At 47.5% G+C, this 26,062-nt stretch overlaps 1 protein-coding gene across 1 annotated transcript in view; it reads right to left on the reverse strand.

The window, feature by feature from the left end:
• DAZL (deleted in azoospermia like) overlaps positions 1–26,062 on the reverse strand; it is a 92,638-nt gene that overhangs the window by 59,246 nt on the left and 7,330 nt on the right. Inside the window, exons 2-3 of the mRNA XM_056519925.1 lie at positions 16,467–16,577; positions 1,093–1,184 (exon numbers count right to left, since the gene is read on the reverse strand). Coding sequence (XP_056375900.1) covers positions 1,093–1,184; positions 16,467–16,577 — 203 coding nt within the window. The remainder of the gene's footprint in view (positions 1–1,092; positions 1,185–16,466; positions 16,578–26,062) is intronic.

The raw sequence follows: 26,062 nt of genomic DNA on the forward strand, positions 1-26,062 counted from the left end.
TAAATTTTCCTGCATGCAGTTTTGATTTTTTCCAGAAGAACGACAAAATCAAATCTATGTAAGTAGGGTATCTTTAATCGTATGGACCTACAGAATAAAGATAAGGTGACATTTTTACCAAAAAATTTACTGTGTAGAAACGGAAGCTTCCAAAAGTTACAAAATGGCGTTTTTTTTCTGAAAAAACGCTTGGTCCTTAAGGGGTTAAAAGCTCTGCCACTCCCTCCTTGTCCAGACCACATTTCCTCCCCCTCACATGAACAGACTTTGGACTCCTGCTGGCTGGGCAGAAGTCCTGTCAAGAAATGACGTCTGGACAAGTGTACGAGCACAGCTCGCTCTCTACCTGCGTGCCAAATTAGCATGTCTCCCTAGTATATCACCGCCCTGCTGTCTCCCATGTGGCAGGCTGCATTTCTATGCAGAATTGATGAGGAGAGGGGGGAAGTGGACTCCCAGCATGCTTCAGTGACCTCGTGCCTGATGGGAACCGCCCCTTTCCTCCGATCAACAGCTCAGTGAGCAAGCGATGAACTATATAGGTAAAGAAAAACAATTTTTAAAAGCTATAAAAAAACAAATGTAAAGGCAAGGAGTAGGTTAGGGCTATTTATAGAACAGGTAGGGACTTAGAAAAAAAAAAGTTAAGTTAAAAAGTACTCTCATTTAACAATTCGGCCATTTTAACAATTATGCATGTGACGATGCCACATAGGTTTATTTCGTTATTTTTATTTATTTTTTCCCCACAGCTGGGACCCACCAGGTATGACGCACACTCAGCTCCTGCGTGTGCTTGTGCTTCATAAAACGTGAGAGGGGGGCATGGCATATATGTATATCCTGCGTCCTCTAGAGGTCAAGGCCATGTTAAAATACCGAGCTTATAGTTCTGTTTCACCACCGTTAACTCCTAAACTGAACTGAGAAGCCATGTCTTTGGCAAGACAATGAACTCCATTTGGTCACTGCTATTTGAAGATGTGTCTGCCCCTTCTAGATCGGTCTGCTCAATGGGGGTCAGTCTAATAACTTCTAGTAGCAGATAGCAAAATGCTGGTCTAAACACCATACAACTTTCACGAGACTTACCCCTTCGATACACCAGTGCGGTCCGTAATTATTTTCACTTCCTTAACAGCTCCATATTTTGAAAAGAATTCCTTTATCTCAAATTCATCCATCTAAAAATAAAACAAAAGGGAGAAGGGAATTTTCTGCCACCCCTGTGAACACCTTATAATATTCTATATATATTTATCTGTTACAATATTGTTGCAATATTATACACAAGGTGCAAAAGTGCGTTTCACAAAGATACTTTTTTAAATGTCTGCAACACTATTTTTCTACCATAGAACTCCACATTTTAATAAAAAAAATGCCATAAACCAAAAGGCTTTATATGCAGCATAGTCCCCAGCATAGAGACGGGAAGAAAGGGAAAAGTGCTCAGCCTTGTGCCTCTCCTGGTTCTACCAACCGGTGGGATCTGAAAACTCAAGACACTGACTGAAAACATTCTCTAGGACAGACATGTGTTGCATTTACATGGCCCTGATTTATCAAAATACAAACTGGAAAGATTTGCTCAGATCAACCAATCACAGCTCAGCTTTCCTATCTTAACCCCTTAAGGACCAGGCCATTTTTCACTGTAGGACCAGAGCGTTTTTTGCACTAAGCATTAATAACTCTGGGATGCTTTTACCTTTCATTCTGATTCAGGGATTGTTTTTTCGTGACATATTCTACTTTATGTTAGTGATATATTGTCGATACTTGCATCATTTCTTGGTGCAAAATTCCAAAATTTGATGAAAAAAATTGAAAATTTAGCATTTTTCTAACTTTGAAGCTTATAAGGAAAATGAATATTCCAAATAAATGATATATTGATTCACATATACAATATGTCTACTTTATATTTGCATCAAAGTTGACATGTTTTTACTTTTGGAAGACATCAGAGGGCTTCAAAGTATAGCAGCAATTTTCCAATTTTTCACAAAATTTTCAAAAGCGGAATTTTTCAGGGACCAGTTCAGTTTTGAAGTGGATTTGAGGGGTCTTCATATTAGAAATACCCCATAAATGACCCCATTATAAAAACTGCACCCCTCAAAGTATTCAAAATGACATTCAGTAGGTATTTCACAGGAATAGCAGCAATGTGAAGGAGAAAATTCAAAATCTTAAATTTTTACACTCGCATGTTCTTGGAAACCCGGTTTTTGAATTTTTACAAGAGGTAAAAGGAGAGAAATCTTCCTAAAATTTGTAACCCAATTTCTCTCGAGTAAGGAAATACCTCATATGTGTATGTCAAGTGTTCAGCGGGCGCAGTAGAGGGCTCAGAAGGGAAGTAGTGACAGTGGGATTTTGGAGAGTGAGTTTTTCTGAAAGGGTTTTTTGGGGGCATGTCCCATTTAGGAAGCCCCTATGGTGCCAGGACAGCAAAAACAAAACAAAAAAAAAAAAAAAAACACATAGCATACTATTTTGGAAACTACACCCCTCAAGGAACGAAACAAGGGGTACAGTGAGCCTTAACACCCCACAGGTGTTTGACGACTTTTCGTTAAAGGTGGATGTGTAAATGAAAAAAAAAATTCCCACTAAAATGCTGGTTTTCCCCCAAATTTTACATTTTTACAAGGGGTAACAGGAGAAAATGCCCCCCAAAATTTGTAACCCCATCTCTTCTGAGTATGAAAATACCCTGTGTGGGCGTCAAGTGCACTGCGGGCACACTACAATGCTCAGGAGAGAAGGAGTCACATTTGGCTTTTGGAAAGCACATTTTGCTGAAATGGTTTTTGTGGGGCATATCCCATTTAGGAAGCCCCTATGGTGCCAAAACAGCAAAAAAAAAAAAAAAAAGGAGATTTTTTTGTACTCACCGTAAAATCTCTCTTTCTCGTAGTCTTCATTGGGGGACACCGAACTGATGGGTATATGCTCCTGCCACTAGGAGGCGCTGACACTAGGAAAAAGAAAGTCGGCTCCTCCCTGGCAGGATATACCCGCCCACCTGCAGTGAAGCAACCAGTTTTGTCACAAAGCAGTAGGAGAAGCCACAAGAATACACGTCCGAAAGACCCTAGAAGGAATCCCGGAGAACCCAAGAAACATACAAAGAAGAAGAAATGGGTGGGTGTGGTGTCCCCCAAAGGCGGCTACGGGAAAGATTTTAGAGTACAAAAAGAGTACAAAAAAAAATCTCCTTTTCAGCTCGTGGATAAAGAGAAAGAAACCATCAGAAAGCTCAAGGCATGGGAAAACTGCCCAAAAGGAAGGCACCGCAGCGGCGCAGGACAGGGCCCCATAATGGATCCATGGACCGAGGAGACCTGAGCAGCCTTGAGGAACATCCCGTCAAAACGGGAATGGAGGGAGAGCCGAGGAGAACCCAGCTTGGACTCCCAGGATCTGGGCATAGGAAAGATCCCACCATAAGACTGTGGAATCAATGCAGTATCCCTGATAAAGGTAAGGACACACTCCTTCCGGGGAGGGTACTAAGCTGTGATAGAGAACAGAAACATACGAGCCGAGGCAGAAGAGATCACTGTGGAACATACTTCAGCCAAAAAAACAAAACAGGCCCTCCCAAAGGAGGGAAAAACGAGGGAGGTCGAGAAGACAACCAAAGTACAGACCGAAGACAAACACCCTGATTCCCGCACCCCTTGCACTAGGCACCGAAGGAGCAGGAAGATGCAATGACTGGGTGGGCGAAGTCCTCAGGCTCCAGCGGCATGCCACCCTGCATCCCAAGAGGGATCGGACCCCGTACACTGAAGCTGGGCAACAAAGACGAGGCAAGTTGAGAGCCATTCCAGTCAGTGACCAGAGGTATCTGAGTCACCCCGGACAGAGACCCCAGAAAGAAACCCGGAAAAACAGGGAGGGGCTGAACCGACAAGAGCCCCGGCAGGCCCCACGTCAGAGCAGAGGTGCACAGCCTCTCTGGAACTGCGGGAACGAATCACTGGAACCCCGGGGCGCACCCCACCGAGTCAAGGGAAGGAGGGCTCTGCTCCTACAAGCGGGCCTATGGGGAGTCCACGGAACCAGTGGAGTACCAGGACTGCAGACGCTAAAGAACCGCAGACCTCCAAGGACGCAGCAAAAAGGGGAGGAGCGCCCCCAGCAGACCAACCGTGCAACCCAAGAAGGGAGAACAGTGCGATGCTGCTGTTGCTGCAAGGAAGAAAAGGGCCTGAGAACCCACATGCACACACTCCGCGGAACTGCACATGGAAGAGAGACACCGGACTACAGTTGATGTAGCAGCCGAAAGGGTAAGGTGACCAGGTAGATTAGGATCCCAGGCAGACACAGTCCAGCCCCATGGCAAGGAGACCGTGGTCACGTCAGGACCCGCACAGGACACACACAGTGGAGAGAGATGCCAGCCTGTAGACAGAGTAACAGGCAAGCAGGGAGGAACCTGGCCAAGCAGAAAACTCTGTATGAAGTGCATTGGATACAGCACATGAGGCAACTCAGAGAGTCACATGTGAACCACCATGGCAGTGGTGGATTACCGTCCACGGGGAGACAATGCATGGTAGATGACCCGAAAAAGGAAGGTGGGGAGGCCAAGAAACCCCGCCCCCTGGAGAGAGAGAGAGACAGAGAGCGAGAGACAGAGAGCGAGAGACAGACAGAGAGAGACAGACACAGAGAGAGAGAGAGACAGACAGACAGAGAGAGAGACAGACAGACAGACAGAGACAGACAGAGAGAGAGAGACAGACAGAGAGAGAGAGACAGACAGAGAGAGAGAGAGAGACAGACAGACAGACAGAAAGAGAACGTAGCGACACCCGCCAAGTAATGTGCAACAAGTGGTGCCGGCAATCCTGCAGACCACAACCTGGCGTACAGGTATAGGACCAAGGAGACGAGACACTACATGGGCCCCTCGCTCAGAAATGAGGCACCCGAACACCAGCCACAGAAACATCAGTCGGTGGACATAAAACAGTCAGTGGAGGAAAAACATACCGACCCTGTCTGGCTTAGTGATATGGGTCCATAGTAGACAATGGAACACACTGACGGACACTTCACACAGTGGTGAGGGACCGAAAACACAGAAGCAGATACATCCGCAGTTTGATGTAGGACAGGCGGTGTAGCTAACCACGCCAACCAGTTTGGGCAACTGTTATCCAAAGTAGACAACGATGCAGCCCATCAGCACCTCACCAGGAATGAGGCACCAGGACGCAAGCCACACATTCATCAGCAGCCGGAAGTATGACCGACAGAGTAGGCCACCAAGCTGACTACGGTCTGGCTCACTGTCATGGATCCGCAGAAGACAACTATGCATACCATCAGCACCTTGCTCAGTAATGAGGAAACAGAAAACCAGCCACTGATACTTCAGCCATTTGATGCATTACAGGCAGTGAAGGCAACCAAGCAGACCACTGTCTGGCTTACATGCATGGACGCACAGAAGACAGCTGTGCATCCCAACAGTATGTTCATCCCATCAGTACCTTGTCTAGTAGTGAGGGACTGGAACTCCAGCTGCAGACACATCAGCCGTTTGATCTAAGAGACGGTGTAGGCACCAAGCAGATCACTACAGGCATGGATCCACAAAAGACAACTATTCATAACATCGGCAACTCGCTCAGTAGTGAGGAACCGGAAGTCCAGACGCAGTTACAGCAATGATTTGCATGACAGGTGATGTAGGAAACCCTGCAGACTACTGTCCGGCTTACTTGTAAGAGTCCTGAAGACACATCGGTCAGTTCCCACTACACCGCACCAGCAGTGGGGCATCGGAACTGCAGTCACAGATACCTGAGCCATGAGACGTGTGACAAGCGGCAGAGGAAACCATGCAGACCACTGTCTGGCTTACTGGTATGGGTCCTGGAGACATATCGGTCAGTTCTCCATATACCGCACCCAGAAGTGGAGCATCGGAACTGTAGCCACAGATACCTCAGCCGTGAGACGTGTGAAAAACGGCAGAGGAAACCATGCAGACCACTGTCTGGCTTACTGGTATGGGTCCAGAGCAGACAGCGAGACATTCCATTGGACACCTCGTAAGTAGAGAGGTACCGGAACTCCAATGCAGATACATCGGTTGAGTGATGTGTGACAGGTGGTGGACATGTGGTAAGGGAAACCATGCAGACCTCCATCTGACTGGTATGAATCCCTAAGAGGGAACGGTAATGCCTTTGGACAGCTCGCACCAGCAGAGAGGTACCGGAAAAACCAGCTGCTGCGGACACCGCAGCTGGGAGATGAGACAGGCGAGACCACTGTTTTGGCACAGAGATGACAGGAGTAAACCCTGCTCACCCAGGAACATTCCCATGGAGACCTAGAGCTGGATGAGAGGGTCCGGAGCACTAGACTCCTAGCCTGTGGATAAGGGAACATATAGTATGAAATGCCGAAAACACCCCAGGATGGGTGGCTGGCAGACATGACATATTCCAGAGAGTTTCTAAGGGACCATGAATCTCTGGTAGCTCAACACGCTATGGCGGTGGGACATGCTCCACAAGTGAGCAACGCTCACGAAAAGCGAACATCAGGTCACCCACTAGTGTGACAAAACCAGTAAAGCAGCCCCGAAGCAGACTGTAGGAAATTAGGACTGCAGATATTAAACTGAGTGTCGGCCGGCCAAGGCTGCAAAAGAATTATGGTGCAATGCTAAAATTTGGCCACAAGAGAGCACCAAACTACGATAAATGGTCAAGCGACTTAACCCCAAGGCTAGATGTTAATGCTAGATGTTAAGTATAGTAAGTAACCCCACAGGATATTAAATAAAACAACCCACTCGAGGCCAGCTAAGGCTACAGTAGAGAGAATGCCACTAGGGGGAGCTAGAACCCGGACAACGGAGAGTTAATCTTTTATTTATCTACTTTTTTTTTTTTTACTTTAAGTGTGTGGAGGAAGGGAAGTGCCTAGGACACCACCTCATGTAGTAGCCCCCGAAGCAGCGGCGGCAGAGCAGCGCTCTCGCCTGTTAAGTCGGCACACTGTGCAGGGTGTAAGTAGGCGAGCGAGCCGGGAGGGAAGGGGAGGTTCCCGCCGGGCCGCGGCTTAGTGAGGCCGACGGGGCCGCTCTGCTTCCCTGCGCGTGGAGAAGGGGTGGAGCTAAACTCCGCTGAAGAAGAAAAAAAAGGATGTGGGCGTGGCCTAGTGAGGCCGAAGGGGCTGCTCTGCCAGAGCGTCGGCGAAGCAGTTCCGCTGAGAGATATGGCCGCGGGAGGTGCCCGCCGGTCATTAGAAGGGACCATGGGAACCCACAGAAGAGCGCTGAAATGACCTCACTGTGAGCGTGGTCATACATGTGGATCGCGTGCTGGGACAGGGAGAAGAAGGGCAGGGCCTGTACCGCCATCACCCCCTCACCCAGCGTGCCGCTGACCCCTTAATGCCCTAAAAAAGGTGCAGAGGCCGCCGGAAGATAGAGTGCCGGTCTCACCTGCGCTCGCTCGGTGCGGTCGGTATCAACAGAATAGCCGGCGAGGAGGCTCACCCCAGGTCCGGAGGAGGCTCATCCCAGGTCCAGCACATGTCCTGGATCTCGCGCTGAGACAGGGGAGAAGAAGGGCGGAGCCTGTGCCGCCATTCCCCCCTCACCCAGCGTGCCGATGACCCCTTAGTGCCTTATGAAAGGTGCGGAGGGGAGAAAAAAGTGGGGATGGAGCCGCTGCAAGGTCGGTTGTCCCAATGAACAAATTCACAGCCCCCTAGAGTGCCCATATAAAAACCTAATAAAGGACAGAGTCCCTTAGTAGAGATGGGGAGAGGGAGGATGGGGGGGGGGGGAGATACCTACTTACCTAAAGACACCAGTTTCTTATACTCACCTAATCACCTCAGGAGTCTTCAACCAGCTTATGGCCACGCTGCATCATACAAGGCTACAGATAGCGGTGCGAGCAGGGGCAGTGGGGGACCCGGACCCAGGGTGTAACCTCCAAGTGCTGGCCGTTGGCAGGAAGGGGTTGACGGTGCATACTCTATGACCCGTGCCCCTTAGCCGCATATGGGGAAACAGGCAGCGCCATGCTCCTGTCGCCCCACCTGAAAAAAAGAAACAAAATGGAATGAAGAATCTAACTTAACAGCCCTTACTAGAAAAATAATAAAAGACCGGGTCTGGAGCTCCAGACTTGTGTGTCTACCTCCTAAGTGACACTAGCTAAAACTGGTTGCTTCACTGCAGGTGGGCGGGTATATCCTGCCAGGGAGGAGCAGACTTTCTTTTTCCTAGTGTCAGCGCCTCCTAGTGGCAGGAGCATATACCCAACAGTTCGGTGTCCCCCAATGAAGACGACCGAGAAAAACCCACATGGCCTACTATTTTGGAAACTATACCCCTCAAGGAAGGTAACAAGGGGTCCGCTGAGCCTGAACACCCTACAGGTGTTTGACAACTTTGGATATGTATATGAATTTATTTTTCTTTTACTAAAATGCTGGTTTTCCCCAAATTTTACATTTTTACAAGGGGTAATGGTAGAAAATGCCCCCCAAAATTTGTAACCCCATCTCTTCTGAGTATAGAAGTAGCCCATGTGTGGACGGCAAGTGCACTGCGGGCGCACTACAATGCTCAGAAGAGGAGTCACAATTGCACATGTTGCTGAAATGGGGGGGCATGTCCCATTTAGGAAGCCCCTTATGGTGCCAGGACAGCAAAAAAAAAAAAAAAAAAAAATACACATGGCATACTATTTTGGAAACTACACCCCTCAAGGAACACATTTTTACACTAAAATGCTGGGGTTACCCCAAATTTTTCATTTTCACAAGCGGTATTAGGAGAAAATGTCACTGCAAATGTGTAAATACATATCTTTGGAGGAAGGACATACCTCATGTCTGGGCTTTGGCTTTCTCCTATGGAGCCAGAACAGTAGGACCCCCCCTCAAGGGGCATTACATGGGGTAAATAATTGGGGTACACTAAATAACTAAAATGGGTTACAGTGGGACATAAAATTATAAAACAGATTATGTTCCCAGAATGATGACCCAGAGCATAGCCAAAACTAAAAAATATGCCCACCCCAAACCCTATGCTCTGAATCATCATTCTGGGAATGTGATGTGTGTGGCTGTCCCTAACCTGTTGCCTCAAATGCGCACCCCGCTCAGGTGGAGAGAGCGCTGCGCCTTTGAGGCAACATAAAAAGTCCCCGATGATAGTGACTCAGTGACCCATTTTTTATTAAAAAATACCCCCAGAGGTTTTTTTTTTTATTAAACTTTTTTTGGGCAATTTAGTGGTTTTATGGGGTTAAAACTTGGAATGTACTCTGAACTTGGTACATTGGGGTCAAATTGTGGAAAATGTGAATGAAGAGGGAAAATTTAGAACTCCATGGAAGTGTGATACTCCCTGAAGCAATCCTTAATGCAGAGGCCCGGATGATCGGGGCAAGTGTCACATTGAGTGATGGTATCCTTCCGAATCTCCCTCCTGTAACACACACTGCATCTTTTCTGGGCTCGTCCTTTCTTTCCAGTGTGGGGGACCTCACCTGGAAAGTAGGGATCGGCCGATAATCACGATTTTGGGCATTATCGGTATCGGCAATTACCTTGCCGATAATGCTCCGCCCCCACCGCAACGCAACCTCCCCCCCCCCCCCCCGCGTCGCACCCCCCACCGCACCACCCTGGCCCCATTGCCTCCCCCATCCCCGGTTTTATAATTACCTGTTCCGGGGCCCACGCTACTTCTGGCTCCTGCTGCGTCCTGCGTTACGCTGTGCGCAATGACGAGTGACGTGACGCGACGTCACCGTCCGTGCGCACAGTGACAGCTCAGGAGGACGCCACCGGAGCCAGATGTAGAGTGGACCCCGGGAACAGGTAATTATAAAACCGGGGATGGGGGAGGCAATGGGGCCGGAGCGGTCCGGTGGGGTTGCGACGCGGTACCAAAGAGTTGTACATGGCAACCTGTACCATGTAGACCGCAACTTTCTTGTACCATACCCTTGTTTTACGTATGGCGTTCTATGGCTTGAGGATTTGATCAGAAAGATCAACTCCCCCCATATACTGATTGTAGTCCAGAATACAATCCGGCTTGAGGACCGTTGTTGTGGTACCTCGCACAGGGACAGGTGAGCTGCCGTTACCATGAATAGTGGTCAGCATAAGGACATCCCTCTTATCCTTATACTTGACCAGCAACAGGTTTTCATGGGTAAGGGCACGGGACTCACCCTTGGGAATAGGTGTCTTAATAAAGGCCTCTCTGGTTTTTCCGCACGGTCCCACAAGCGGACGTGGATCTGGCGGCAAGGGATGTGAAGAGAGGGATGCTGGTATAAAAAAAGTTGTCCACGTACACATGGTAACCCTTATCCAGCAATGGGTGCACAAAGTCCCAAACTATTTTCCCGCTAACACCCAGAGTGGGGGAACATTCTGGGGGTTCAATACGGGAATCTCGTCCCTCATATACTCTAAATTTGAGAGTGTACCCGGAGGTACTCTCAAAAAGTTTATAGAGCTTCACGCCATACCGCGCCCGCTTTGAGGGAATATACTGGCAGAAGATGAGTCTCCCCTTAAAACTTATGAGACTCATCAACCGAGAGCTCCCTGAGGGGTACATAGGCCTCCAAAAATTTGGCCCCTAAGTGATTGATGACCGGCCTCACTTTGTAAAGCCGGTTATAGGTGGGATCACTTCGGGGTGGACATGCCTCATTATCTGCATAATGCAGGCATTTCCAAATGGCCTCGAACCGCCTCTGTGCCATGATCATACTGTAAAGCAGGGTCTAGTAGAAGATGTCCCGGCTCCAGTACTGTCTGACACTTGGTTTTTTGACCAGGCCCATATGCAGCAAGAGGCCCCAAAATGTCCTCATTTCTGCTGCATCAATGGCGTACCATTCATTGGACCTGGCCAAAAAAGAATCAGGGTGGTGGGCGATGAACTGCCTGGCGTACAGATTCGTCTGCTCCACAGTTAGATTGACAAAGCGGTCACTAAAAAAATAACTGAAATAGTCAATTTCAGTGAATCCAGAATTGTCAATCCAGATTCTGGAGTCGCCAACAAACTCCGGAACCCGTGGCTGATAACCCTCTGGGGGGTCTCCAGACAGGTTCACCGGAAGGGGGCTCCGGTAAACTTGTCTGGGGGGTTGGACTCCTAGTACAAGCAGCATCACCACTTGCACTAGTGCCGGCCACTGGGCCACTACCATGGGGGGGTGCGTGGCCTCGCCTGGAGGCATCTCTGCCGCCGTGCAGGGGGCTCATCATCACTGCTAGATGATGAGTAGGACGATGAAGAACACAGCAATGTTGGATCTTCATCGTCCTCACTGGCAGATTCAGAGTCGGAGGTAAGAAAAGCGCGTATGCCTCCACTACCGAAAATGCCCGGCGAGCCATCACCTTTTTTCTACGGTGGCGTGGGGGGGGGGGGGGTTATGTACTGTGTGTGTGCTTGGTGTATACTATATATGAAGGTGTGTGATTAGAAATCACACACCGTTATATGGGGGGGGCTAAATGGGGGGGGGGGGGGGGGGCTAATGCAGCGCCCTGAACCCTTAATAGGGCCCGGGTCACACTGAAAAACTGCAGAAGACCCTTGGGGACCTAGTAGTACTTTATTTTTACTTTTTACCCTACCTTTCCCTGGGCTGTATGCTTTCCCTGATCTATGGCGGGCTTCTTTTCTTCTGTGGGGGCTCCGATCTCGGCAGAGGGGGGGGTCCCCGGCGTCCTCCAGCAGCTCTGACCGCTGACTGAACCCAGCCAGCCGCGGGAGCTGCAGGAGGATGCTGTTAACTCCTCCCCTGCCGGCTGCTATTGGCTGGACGATCGTCCAGCCGATAGCAGCGATCCTGGGGGGGTGGCGAAATTGCCACCTCCCCATAGATACAGTGGGTGATAGGGGGTGTATCATACACCCCCGATGAACTTGTATCTCCGGGTCAGCGGAATCACATGTGTGACCCCCCTGGGCATTTGCACAGGATGCCTGCTGAATGATTTCAGCAGGCATCCCGGTCCGATCCCCACCCGGCGGGGACCAGAACTGCCCATGACGTAACTGTATGTCCTTGGTCCTTAAGACCCAGGGAGTCGGGACATAACGTTACGTCATGGGTCCTGTGAAGGTTAAAAGTAAAAGCTGAATTGTGATTGGTTGCTATGAACAAAATCTCCAGTTCTTCTCACATTTAGATAAATCAGGGACACGTTTTAGTAAAGAATATTGAGTTAATTTACTGTTTCAATTTAATTTCAATTTGCGCTTAATTTATTGAAAATTTGTAATAGCATCTGAGTAGTATGTCAATTCACAACATATATTGTACATAGAGGTCATGGTAGGCAAAGGATATAGGAAATAAGGACTGCTGCTGATCTCATTTCTTATACTGGAACCATGTTAGCTCTGAATTGCGCAGGCTCTATGGGATGCACAGTTCACAGCATAGTTGAAAGTTGTAACCCATAATGGCCAGGGCTCTCTCTTCCTCTAATTTGTTCTGCAATTTACCCTGTATTACATTCACTTTATCTGTATTTTAACAGTAATCAAATGTACAGCGACCTGGAACCATAATATATCTCCCAGTATTTATTAAGTAATAAATAAATACAGAATTTTGAAGACCTCTGTGACCTGCTGCTGAACACCGGCATTAGCACACTTATCAGCAAGGAGGAATGCCGACTACTCACTGTATAAACCGGTGTGCTGTTCGCCTGAGCTGGATCAGACACAGACATCTCCCTGTCCCTCGCTTCTCCGCTGTAAACAGGTTTTAAGGGTATCAAGTATAACCCCTTAAGGACGCAGGACGTAAATGTACGTCCTGGTGCGGTGGTACTTAACGCACCAGGACGTACATTTACGTCCTAAGCATAACCGCGGGCATCGGAGCGATGCCCGTGTCATGCGCGGCTGATCCCGGCTGCTGATCGCAGCCAGGGACCCGCCGGCAATGGCCGACGCCCGCGATCTCGCGGGCGTCCGCCATTAACCCCTCAGGTGCCGGGATCAATACAGATCCCGGCATCTGCGGCAGTGCGCGATTTGAATGAATGATCGGATCGCCCGCAGCGCTGCTGCGGGAATCCGATCATTCATAACGCCGCACGGAGGTCCCCTCTCCTTCCTCCGTGCGGCTCCCGGCGTCTCCTGCTCTGGTCTGTGATCGAGCAGACCAGAGCAGAAGATGACCGATAATACTGATCTGTTCTATGTCCTATACATAGAACAGATCAGTATTAGCAATCATGGTATTGCTATGAATAGTCCCCTATGGGGACTATTCAAGTGTAAAAAAAAATGTAAAAAAATGTAAAAGTAAAAAAAAAGTGAAAAATCCCCTCCCCCAATAAAAAAATAAAACGTCCGTTTTTTCCTATTTTACCCCCAAAAAGCGTAAAACATTTTTTTAATAGACATATTTGGTATCGCCGCGTGCGTAAATGTCCGAACTATTAAAATAAAATGTTAATGATCCCGTACGGTTAACGGCGTAAACGAAAAAAAAAAAGAAGTCCAAAATTCCTACTTTTTTAATACATTTTATTAAAAAAAAATTATAAAAAATGTATTAAAAGTTTTTTATATGCAAATGTGGTATCAAAAAAAAGTACAGATCATGGCGCAAAGAATGAGCCCCCATACCGCCGCTTATACGGAAAAATAAAAAAGTTAGGGGTCATCAAAATAAAGGGATTATAAACGTACTAATTTGGTTAAAAAGTTTGTGATTTTTTTTAAGCGCAACAATAATATAAAAGTATGTAATAATGGGTATCATTTTAATCGTCCCTCAGAATAAAGAACACACGTCATTTTTACCATAAATTGTACGGCGTGAAAACGAAACCTTGCAAAATTGCGTTTTTAGTTTTAATTTCCCCACAAAAATAGTGTTTTTTGGTTGCGCCATACATTTTATGATATAATGAGTTATGTCATTACAAAGGACAACTGGTCGCGCAAAAAACAAGCCCTCATACTAGTCTGTGGATGAAAATATAAAAGAGTTATGATTTTTAGAAGGCGAGGAGGAAAAAATGAAAACGTAAAAATTAAATTGTCTGAGTCCTTAAGGCCAAAATGGGCTGAGTCCTTAAGGGCATAAACGCAGTATTCTGGCTCTTCCAGAAAGCATATAAATTACCTAAAAGCTCTCCTAACTCCATAGCAGTAATATACTGTGTGACTACATATAAGCCTCAGCCAGCCCTACATGGCAGATAAAGGACACAGTAGACCTCCCTGCCCCAAATAGTCTACCCACCCACTATTAGAATCTGTGCAGAGTAAAGGGGCAGAGTTATACCTGTGATTCCCCCTCTCCCATACCAGTCCCTTTATGTACATTGTTCCACAACCTGTGATTCTCTAGCTGCTACATTACTATAACTCCCATCATGTCATGACAACATAAGTAACCAATTGGACTTTATTTTTCCTGATGAAAGTTTTTTGGCTCAGAACAAACAGGGAATTGATGCGCGTATCAAACCCCAAAATGGTTGAACTTCCTCCACATTTCCTGATGCTCCTTCTGATCTCCTCTTTAAAAGGAAATCTGTTATAAGTATCACCCGTCCTAGCCTGTCATACAGGCTTGTAGTGCAGGTGATACTGATCAAAACGATACTTACAATGTCCTGAATGGTCCAGCCGCTGCGACGTTATCCCTGTTTTTCTCCTTATGTAAATTAGGTCCCTCAGGCACGGGGGGGGGGGGGGGGGGGAGCTAGGGCAACCCCACATCATCATGTGCCAGGCGGGTGCTCCACCTGGCTCATCAATATGCACAGCCTCCCTCCCTGCTCTTGTGGCAGGTTTTCACCACGGCGCATGCGCGCTTCCAGAGTACGCCCGGAAGCGGTGTCAGTTCAGCCTCATGCCTTCGTGCATCCTCACACTTCTCTGCTGGCCGGGTGAATGAGGCTGAAACTGACGCCGCTTCCGAGTGTACTCTGGAAGCGGAGCATGCGCCGTGGCAAAAACAGGGCAACGGCTGGACCACTCAGGACATTGTAAGTCTCATTTTGATCAGTATCACCCGCACTATAAGCCTGTAGTACAAGCAAATTCCACACAAAATTCAGCACCTTGTAAAGGATGGCAGATTTGCTGAATTTCCTGACTGAAATGATTATTCGATTCCTCAGTGTGAACATCCCATGTGAACATAGCCTTGCCGTCATTGAAAGACATTTTTGGCACGTTGATCAACCATATAATAAGTTGTTAATCGCACCAGGTTTCACTCCTAAGACCTGCTATGCTTGTGAGTTATTAGACAGGGAAGTGGGTGGCATTACGCTCCACTCCTAGAGTCTATAGTCGTCTATGAAATGTACAGATCTCTTGGCCTTCCGGGGAGTGGAGCCCAATGCCACCACTTCCCCGGCTAATAACTCACAGGAGTGAGAAACCTGATGGATCAACAACTTTTAACATGCGTCCCATGTTATATGCTAATGAGGCTTAAGTAGTCATCAGAGTATGCGGTATCCTAAAGTTGTCACCGAACTCCAGGCTGTAGTCACTCCTACTAAAGCTTTATTGACAACTTGGGCATGGGCAACTTCACTGCTCAGCTTCCTGACGTCTCAAACTGTCCCAGAAGCCGTTTCATGCCCAGGGATATTGCTGCTTTCGAGGTCTGTATGAGATTTTAGTGAAGTGCAGTGCCATCAGTCATGCCCCTGCTGTCAATCCCAGCGCACAGTGACTAGAATAGAATCCACAGCATAAATTAGATGTGTGAACATAACCTTAAAGGAGCTGTCCTTTTACCACTCCCTGCATCACTCAGTCTAGACCCACTTCCTGGTTTGGGCGGGACATTCAAATTACACAGCTTTTTCAGGAGTGCACTACCAAGCATGGCCATCTTCTGTGTGTGTCACTTATAAAAGATGACTACAGGGACAATAGACAAGCCCTGAAGCCACACACACAGAAGGTGGCCATGCAGGGAAGCACACCCCCTGAGATCCTGACTCCGCCTCCTGCTGCTATGCAGAGGAAGGGACGTAAGCAGCCCAACCATCTGCTTCAATAGCGGAGCAAGCAGTGGTTATGTCCTAGCAGTGAGTTGTAAACAATAAAAACACAGAATAGGCACAACATAAAAAGTAAACAATTTTGCTAACAAGGTGCATTTGCAAAATTGCTTAATTTAGCATTATAAACATTATAAATAGTGATGTAGCAGATGGAGAAAACCCCTTTATGTTATGGTCCAACAAGCCATATTTTGCTGCTGCATATTTTTCTGGGTAGCAAAATCAGCTGCAGAAAATACGCAACAAACAATGTGACCATGTGTGTACCATTAAAGTTAACCCATACAGAAAAGTATATATTTTGGTAACTAGGCCAAGGCTGTTGGGAACCCACAAAAGAAAATTATTCCATTACATACCCTTGTGTCAACTCCTCCAATAAAAATGGTGTTAGGGACTATTCTCCCCTCAGGTAACACATAACCTTGGCATGTTTGCGGATCCTCTTCACGGAGACTTCCAGATGCAGACTAGAAATAGGCAAACCACAAATTTTATTTTTACTTTTATTATTGCTGCACTATAATTGGTGTACAGACTCTGGATCACAACCATAGAACAATTAGAGGTTTTCTGTGCATAAGCTATCAATAGCTGATTGTCAGGCTTCTGACACCCGGCATCTCTGTTAATCAGCTGTTCTGCACAGCCACAGCACATGTCAATGATTTACAGAGACAGAAGCCTGAGCTCTGAACATTGTATAGTGGTGGCTGTTCCAGGTTACTACAACTCAACCTCCCCTGAAGAAAACAGGAGATGAGCTGCAGTAACCTGGCACCACCACACACCTGCCCCAGTGAGGACAGAAAGGTCCCTATATGAGAGACTCTGACAAGCCTCCAATACATAGTTTAGAGCTTTATTTTACATTCTGTGTCCCAATTAATGTTTTTATTTGTAATTGCGCAAGGACATGTGAAGGGGGACATCTCTACCCTCTTACAAAACCCTCTGACCATCAGACAAGAAAGGGAGGCAGATGTTGGTCTACTGTAAGACAATCAATGGCCGGAGAACATAGGACAGGACCTGAGACCATCCCAGTTGCTTATTTTACTTAGATTTTTTATAGAGGAACCCACCCCAATATTTTAGAATCATACTCCAGTTGGCCTCATTGTGACATGGCAGATGAACATGTAACTGGCCCCTTAAATTCTGCACTGTGAACTTTCCCACTGAACATAAGATGTGCCTGCTTGGTATGTTAAAGGGGTTCTCCGGTGCTTACACATCTTTTCCCCTATCCAAAGGATAGGGGATAAGATGCCTGATCACGGGAGTCCCACCGCTGGGGACCCCTGGGATCTTGCACGCGGCACCCTGTTAGTAATCAGTCCCTGGAGACTGATTACTGACAGGGTGCCGAGTGCATTATCTCGGGGGGTCCCCAGCGGCGGGACTCCCGCGATCAGGCATCTTATGTCTTATCCCCTATCCTTTGGATAGGGGAAAAAATGTGTAAGCACCAGAGAACCCCTTTAAGGGAATTTAACTTTAGTAAGATGAAAGTCCCAAGGGATCAACGAATATTATATAAAGCCCACAAGGTAGTTGCAGGGCGGGGAGATCAGGGGGGGAGGGGGGGGGGTGAGAGGTTGTGACAGGGGGGGGGGGGTGAGAGGTTGTGACAGGGGGAAGAATGCGACGGGTGGGGGTACGAATGCGACGGGTGGGGGGTACGAATGCGACGGGTGGGGGTACGAATGCGACGGGTGGGGGTACGAATGCGACGGGTGGGGGTACGAATGCGACGGGTGGGGGTACGAATGCGACGGGTGGGGGTCCGAATGCGACGGGTGGGGGTCCGAATGCGACGGGTGGGGGTCCGAATGCGACGGGTGGGGGTCCGAATGCGACGGGTGGGGGTCCGAATGCGACGGGTGGGGGTCCGAATGCGACGGGGGTGGTCCGAATGCGACGGGGGTGGTCCGAATGCGACGGGGGTGGTGCGAATGCGACGGGGGTGGTCCGAATGCGACGGGGGTGGTACGAATGTGACGGGAGGGGGGGTGGATGAATGTGACGGGAGGGGGGTGGATGAATGTGACGGGAGGGGGGTGGATGAATGTGACGGGAGGGGGGTGGATGAATGTGACGGGAGGGGGGTGGATGAATGTGACGGCCGGGGTGGATGAATGTGACGGCCGGGGGGGATGAATGTGACGGGGGGGGGGGGGGATGAATGTGACGGGGGGGGGGGATGAATGTGACGGAGGGGGGGATGAATGTGACGGGGGGGGGGATGAATGTGACGGGGGGGGACAAATGTGACGGGGGGACAAATGTGACGGGGGGGACAAATGTGACGGGGGGGGACGAATGTGACGGGGGGGGGGACATGACATAGGGGGAAGATGTGATGGGAGAAGATGTGATCATGAGGGGACAATGGGACAGGGGGAGATAGAAATTAAATGGAGATGTGAAATGGGCGGTGTGCATAAAATGTGTAGATAGTTGTAAAAGGGAGGAGATTGGACATGAAATAGCGGGATTTCACAATTTATTATATAGCATCGCATATCAATATCGCAATATTTAGGCCCATAATCGCAATCGCACATTTTTCCCATATCGTGCAGCCCTAATGTAAATACACATATTTGTCCACAGACTAACAGTCCTCCTCTGGGAGAGTGGCCTTATATGTAGCAAACAGCGAAGACAGACTATAATACATACAGTACTCCATCTGACATTACTGCATGCACGTGCACTGACAGCTTAACACAATTCGTCCCTTTAAGGTCAGCTATACTGGCCCCAACCAACACTCAGCTGTGCCACTATTTTCAGAAGTCTATCAACTGGGACAGTCCTGTTAGTAAATACTTTCATATGTGAACAAGGTATTAATGGGATATAGTCACTATCTAATGTGCAGACAGTATTTCAAACTGTAGGAAATTGGTGGCTTGGTTGGAGCATGAAGGTATTCCTGTCGCTGTTAGACTACATATGCACACGAACATGGCTAAATTAGTTGCCGACCCCCATGACAATATAGGGACCCAAGTAAGCTATTTTAACCTGTTAAGGATGCAGGGTGTACCTGTATGCCCTGCGCCCGCTCCCCTGTTATGACGTGGGGTCATGAGCTGACCCCGCTTCATAGCGGATCGGTCCCGACAACTATCAACGGCCAGAGCCCGTGGCTCATACCAGACATCCCCGATCGCGGTGATGTCCGGTATTAACCCCTTAAACACTTTGACCGCCGCATCTAAAATAAAAAAAGCTTTCCGGCAGCTCAGCAGAGCTGATCGGGACCACCACAGTAAAACCACTGTGTTCCGATTAGCTGAGAGGATGCGAGGAGGGTCCTTACCTTCCTCCTTGACGTCCCATCGTCGCTCGATTGCTCCATGCCTGAGATCCAGGCTGGAGCAGCAGAGCGCCGCTAGCATTGAACAGTGTATGCAATCAGATGATTGCATGTTATAGTCCCCTATGGGGGCTATAAATGTGTAAGAGTAGAGAAAAGGTAATAATTGATTTAACCCTTTCCATAATAAAAGTTTGCATCACCCCCCTTTTCCCATTAACCCCTTAAAGACCACGGGTTTTTCCACCTTGAGTTTTTCCTCATCACCTTCAAAAATCATAACACTTTCAATTTTGCACCTACAGACTCACATGAGGACTTATTTTTTGTAGGGATCGACCGATTATCGGTTTGGTAGGGATCAACCGATTATCGGTTTGGCCGATATTCATTATTTTCTAAGTTATCGGTATCGGCAATTACCTTGCCGATAATGCGAGCGCTTTAAATCAATGAACTGCAGTGGCTTTTGTGGGGCCAGAGACCGCTGCCGCCCGCTTCTCTCCCCCTGCCTGTCCTGAGTCCAACCACCGCCACTGCCCGATTGCCTCCCCGTCCCCGGTTTTATAATTACCTGTTCCCGGGGTCCGCGCTACTTCTGGCTCCGGCAGCGTCCTGCACTGTTGCTGTGTGCTGCACAATGAAGAGAGACGTCCTTAACGCGACGTCACCGTCAGTGGCCAATTTACGGGGTGGTATGAGGCCTCATTTTTTGCATCACGATCTGGAGATTTTATCAGTACCATTATTGTTTTGATTGGACTTTATGATGACTTTTTAGAATTTTTTTTAGGGTATACAAAGTGAGCAAAAATATGCAATTTTTGGACTTGGGATTTTTTTGTTTTTGTTTACGTGTACGCCATTGACCATGTGGTTTAACCCCTTTCCACAAATGGACGTGTATACACGTCCAATACATTTTCTATCACCATGTCTGTTGGCATGGTGATAGAAACGTCATCTCAGCTGTTCTGGACAGCTGACCGATGACACTATGCAGCAGGGGACCAATCAGACTGGTCCCCTGCTACAGATCATTGTCATTAGTCAGTCATTTAGTCACTGACTAATGACCAGGACTTGCGGGGTTCCGGGCTGATCGGGTCTCTGGAGACCCGATCGCCCGGAAAATAGGGATGATCGGAGCAGTCAGAGACCGCTCCGATCCATCCTGAGTGATAGGAGCGAGGTGGCAGCTGCCACCTCGCTCCTAAACCCCTGCCATTGGTCGTTAGGATGTCGGGGCAGAGCGGGGGGAAGATGGCGGATGGTCCCGGGACCAGCTATCGTGTCGGGACCCACAGCGTTTTCCGGACAGAAAGCGCGGGACCGGCGGAGGCAGCGGCGGACGCAGCAGTGAAGATCAGCGGTAAGTGATCTTCACTGCTGCCTTCCAGGAGTTGCCAAACTACAACTCCCAGCAAGCCCAGACAGCCAAAGGCTTTCTGGCCATGCTGGGAGTTGTAGTTTTGCAACATCTGGAGGCCCACAGTTTGGAGACCACTGAGCAGTGGTGTCCAAACTGTGCTCTTACAGATGTTGCAAAACTACAACTCCCAGCATGCCCAGACAGTCCAGGCATGCTGGGAGTTGTAGTTCTGTAACATGTGGCCCTTCAGATGTTGCAGAACTACAACTCCAAGCATGCCTGGACAGTCTGGGCATGCTTGGAGTTGAAGTTTTGCAACATCTGGAGTGCTACAGCTTGGACACCACTGCACAGTGGTCACCAAACTGTGACCCTCCAGATATTGCAAAACTAACTCCCAACATGTCTTTCGGCGGTCTGGGCATGCAGGGAGTTGTAGTTTTTCAACAGCTGGAGGCACCCTTTTTGGGAAACACTGAGTTAAGCAACAAACTCAGTGTTTTGCAACCAGTGTGCCTCCAGCTGTTGCATAACTACAAGTCCCAGCATGCCCTCAGTTGTCACTGCATGCTGAGAGTTGTAGTTTTTGCAACGGCTGAAGGCACACTAGTTGTGAAGTTTGTTACCTAACACAGTGTTTCGCAACCAGTGTTCCTCCAGCTGTTGCATAACTTCAAACCCCAGCATGCACAGACAGCCAAAGGGCATGCTGGTAGTGGTAGTTTTTCAACAGCTGGAGGTTAAGGCTCACTGTACCCATTGTTACCTTCCTTGAGGGGTGTAGTTTCCATAATAGTATGGCACGTGGATTTTTTTTTTGCTGTTCTGGCACCATAGGGGCTTCCTAAATGTGACATGCCCCCCAAAAACCATTTCAGAAAAATTCACTCTCCAAAATCCCATTGTCGCTCCTTCCCTTCTGAGCCCTCTACTGCGCCCGCCGAACACTTGACATACACATATGAAGTATTTCCTTACTCGAGAGAAATTGGGTTACAAATTTTGGGGGGATTTCTCTCCTTTTACCCCTTATAAAAATACAAAAACTGGGTCTACAAGAACATGCAAGTGTAAAAAATGCAGATTTAGCATTTTCTCCTTCAATTTCCTACTATTCCTGTGAAACACCTAAAGGGTTAACACACTTACTGAATGTCATTTTGAATACTTTGAGGGGTGCAGTTTTTATAATGGGGTCATTTATGGGGTATTTCTAATAAGAAGGCCCTTCAAATCCACTTCAAACCTTAACTGGTCCCTGAAAAATTCAGATTTAGAAAATTTTGTGAAAAATTAGAAAATTGCTGCTGAACTTTGAAGCCCTGTGATGTCTTCCAAAAGTAAAAACATGTCAACTTTATGATGCAAATATAAAGTAGACATGTTGTATATGTGAATCAGTATATAATTTATTTGGTATGTCTATGTTCCTTACAAGCAGAGAGTTTCAAAGTTTGAAAATTGAAAAATTTTCTAATTTATGAAATTTTGGAATTTTTCACCAAGAAATGATGCAAGTATCGTCGAAATTTTACTGCTATGTTAAAGTAGAATATGTGAAGAAAAAACAATCTCTGAATCAAATTCATACGTAAAAGCATTCCAGAGTTATTAATGCTTAAAGTGACAGTGGTCAGATGTGCAAAAACGCTCTGGTTCTTAAGGTGAAAATCGGCTTGGTCCTTAACCCCTTAAGGACCGGGGGGTTTTCCGTTTTTGCATTTTCGTTTTTTGCTCCTTGCCTTTAAAAAATCATAACTCTCAATTTTGCACCTAAAAATCCATATGATGGCTTATTTCTTGCGCCACCAATTCTACTTTGTAATGACATCAGTCATTTTGCCAAAAATCTACAGTGAAACGGAAAAAAAATCATTGTGTGACAAAATTGAAAAAAAAACGCTGTTTTGTAACTTTTCGGGGCTTCCGTTTCTACGTAGTACATTTTTCGGTAAAAATGGCACCTGATATTTATTCTGTAGGTCCATACGATTAAAATGATACCCTACTTATATAGATTTGATTTTGTCGTACTTCTGGAAAAAATCATAACTACATGCAGTAAAATTAATACGTTTAAAATTGTCATCTTCTGACCCCTATAACTTTTTTATTTTTCCGTGTGTGGGGCGGTATGAGGGCTCATTTTTTGCGCCGTGATCTGAAGTTTTTAACGTTACCATTTTTGCATTGATAGGACTTATTGATCGCTTTTTATTCATTTTTAAATGATATAAAAAGTGACCAAAAATGCACTATTTTGGACTTTGGAATTTTTTTGCGCGCACGCCATTGACCAAGCGGTTTAATTAATGATATATTTTTATAATTTGGACATTTCCGCACGCGGTGATACCATATATGTTTATTTTTATTTATTTATTTTTTTTATTGGAAAAGGGGGGGTGATTCAAACTTTTAATAGAGGAGGTGTTAAATGATCTTTATTCACTTTTTTTTTGCAGTGTTATAGCTCCCATAGGGACCTATAACACTGCACACATTGATCTTTTACATTGATCACTGGTTTCTCATAGGAAAACAGTGATCGACGATTCTGCCGCATGACTGCTCATGCCTGGATCTCAGGCACTGAGCAGTCATTCGGCGATCGGACAGCGAGGAGGCAGGTAGGGGCCCTCCCGCTATCCTGTAAGCTGTTCAGGATGCCGCGATTAGCCGCGGCTATCCCGAACAGCCCGACTGAGCTAGCCGGCAACTTTCCCCTTCACTTTTAGCCGCGCGGCTACGCTCTGAGCGCGCGGCTAAAGGGTTAATAGCGCGCGGCGCCGCGATCGGCGCTGCACGCTATTAGAGGCGGGTCCCGGATTCACTATGACGCCGGGCCCGCTGTGAAATGACGCAGGGCTACTGTGCAACCCCGCGTTATATCAGGAGAGCAGGACCAAGGACGTACCGGTACGTCCTTGGTCCTTAAGGGGTTAATTAATCATATATTTTTTATATGTAATTTGGGAAAAGGGAGAGGATGTGTTTTTAAACTTTTTATTTTATTTTATTTTATTTTTAACACTTAGTCCCCTTAGGGGACTTTTAGGAGGAATCATTAGATTCCTTATACTGATCAATGTGGATCCATAGAACCACATTGATCCTGGCGGCTTTATCATTGTCAGAGCTGCAGCCAGCACAGGACGTGAGTTAAGCCCTCCGGCTACCTCCACAATGGATATTAGTCTTCATACCTCCCTGTACGCAGAAAAATTTAAAAGTTATAGGGGTCAGAAGAGGACAATTTTAAACGTATTAATTTTCCTGCATGTAGTTATGATTTTTTAAAATACATCAGCTCACCGCTTGGAGACTCCAGACACAGACAGACGATACAATAGAAGCACAGATGCAGGGATCCGCCTATCCCCGTAGCATTCAGGCAGAGAAGAGGAAAATCCAGCTCCCAAGGTGCAAGTACAATAAAACTTAATGTTTACTTCATCCAATTAAAAATAAAATTCCGTGGTGGAAGTGAGTGGTGACTGAAGTGAAACTCTGATGCGTTTCGAGGATAAGCTCTTAGTCAAGGCCTCTTGTTCTCTGCCTGAAGACAAAATCAAACCTACATAAGTAGGGTATCATTTTAACCCATTGGGGACCACGGGCGTATGGATACGCCCTTGCGTCCTGGTACTTAAGCACCAAGGGCGTACCTGTACGGCGATGGGAATTTTGATCCTCGCCACTAGCCGGACAGGGATCGGAACAGGATGCCTGCTGAAATCATTCAGCAGGCATCCTGTGCAAATGCCTGGGGGGGGTCCTGAGACGCTGCAAATCGCCAATTCTGATGACCCGATAGCATGAAAAATAGGGATGATCGGAGCTGTCAAAGACAGCCCCGATCATCCTAAAGGATAGGAGCAAGTTGGCAGGGATGCCACCTCCTCCTATCCCCTGCGATTCGACAATGAGTCCTGATCGGCCAATCGCAGGGGATAGGAGAAGGTGGCAGAGGCGAACGTTTATTTCCCTTGCTCTGCCCGCCCCTGGATGTCAGGGCAGAGCGGGGGAAGATGGCGGCAATGTGCGGGGGGCCTGTGTTACCTGGGTTCAGGCGGGGACCAAGGACTAGGGACCGTCGGCTGACAGGAGGCGGTAGGCAAGTGGAGGCAGCGGCAGCAGTTTCCCAGATGAAGAGAAGATTGCCGTAAAGTAATCTTCACTGTAGAATCTAGGAGTTTCAAAACTACAACTCCCAGCATGCCCAGACAGCCTTTGGCTGTCTGGGCATGCTGGGAATTGTAGTTTTGCAACATCTGTAGTGCCACAGTTTGGAGACCACTGTCCTTCCAGATGTTGCAAAACTACAACTCTTAGCATGCCCAGACTGTCCAGGCATGCTGGGGTTGTAGTTCTGTAACATCTGGCCCTTCAGATGTTGCAAAACTACAACTCCCAGCATGCCTGGGCAGTCTGAGCATGCTTGGAGTCTAAGTCTTGCAACATCTGGAGAGCTACAGTTTGGAGACCACTACACAGTGGTCTCCAAATTCTTCTCCAGTTGTTAAATAACTAACACTCCCAACATGCCCTTAGGATGTCTGGGCATTCTGGGAGTTGTAGTATTGCAACAACTGGAGGCACACTGGTTGGGAAACATTGTTTTCTAACTCAGTGTTTCCCAACCCGTGTGCCTCCTGCTGTTGCAAAACTATAACTCCCAGCATGCAGTGACAGACCATGTACGCTGGGAGTTGTAGTTTTGCAACAGCAGGAGGCACATGGGTTGGGAAACACTGAGTTAGGAAACAGACAGTGGTGCAGAAACACTGCGGTAGTCTGTTACCTAAGTCAGTGTTTCCCAATCCCAACCAGTGTGCCTCTAGCTGTTGTATAACCACAAATTCCAGCATGCACGGCCTGTCAGTGCATGCTGGAAGTTGTAGTTTTGCCCCCTCCCATGTGAATGTACAGGGTACATCCACACAGGCGGGGGGTTTACAGCAAGCTTCCCGCTTCAAGTTTGAGATGCGGCAAATTTTCCGCTGCAGCGGGAAACTCACTGTAAACCCAGCCCGTGTGAATGTACCCTAAAACACTACACTAACCCTAAATGAAGAGTAAAACACTACATATACACTACACCCTTACACTGTCCTCCCCCCCCCCTCCCCCAGTAAAAATTAAAAACGTCTTGTACGTCAGTTTTTCCAAAACGGAGCCTCCAACTGTTGCAATATAACATCTCCCAGTAATGCCGGACAGCCATTGACTGTCCAGGCATGTGGTGAGTT

The sequence above is a fragment of the Hyla sarda genome, chromosome 5 (assembly GCF_029499605.1).
Source record: "Hyla sarda isolate aHylSar1 chromosome 5, aHylSar1.hap1, whole genome shotgun sequence".
Taxonomy (NCBI): domain Eukaryota; kingdom Metazoa; phylum Chordata; class Amphibia; order Anura; family Hylidae; genus Hyla; species Hyla sarda.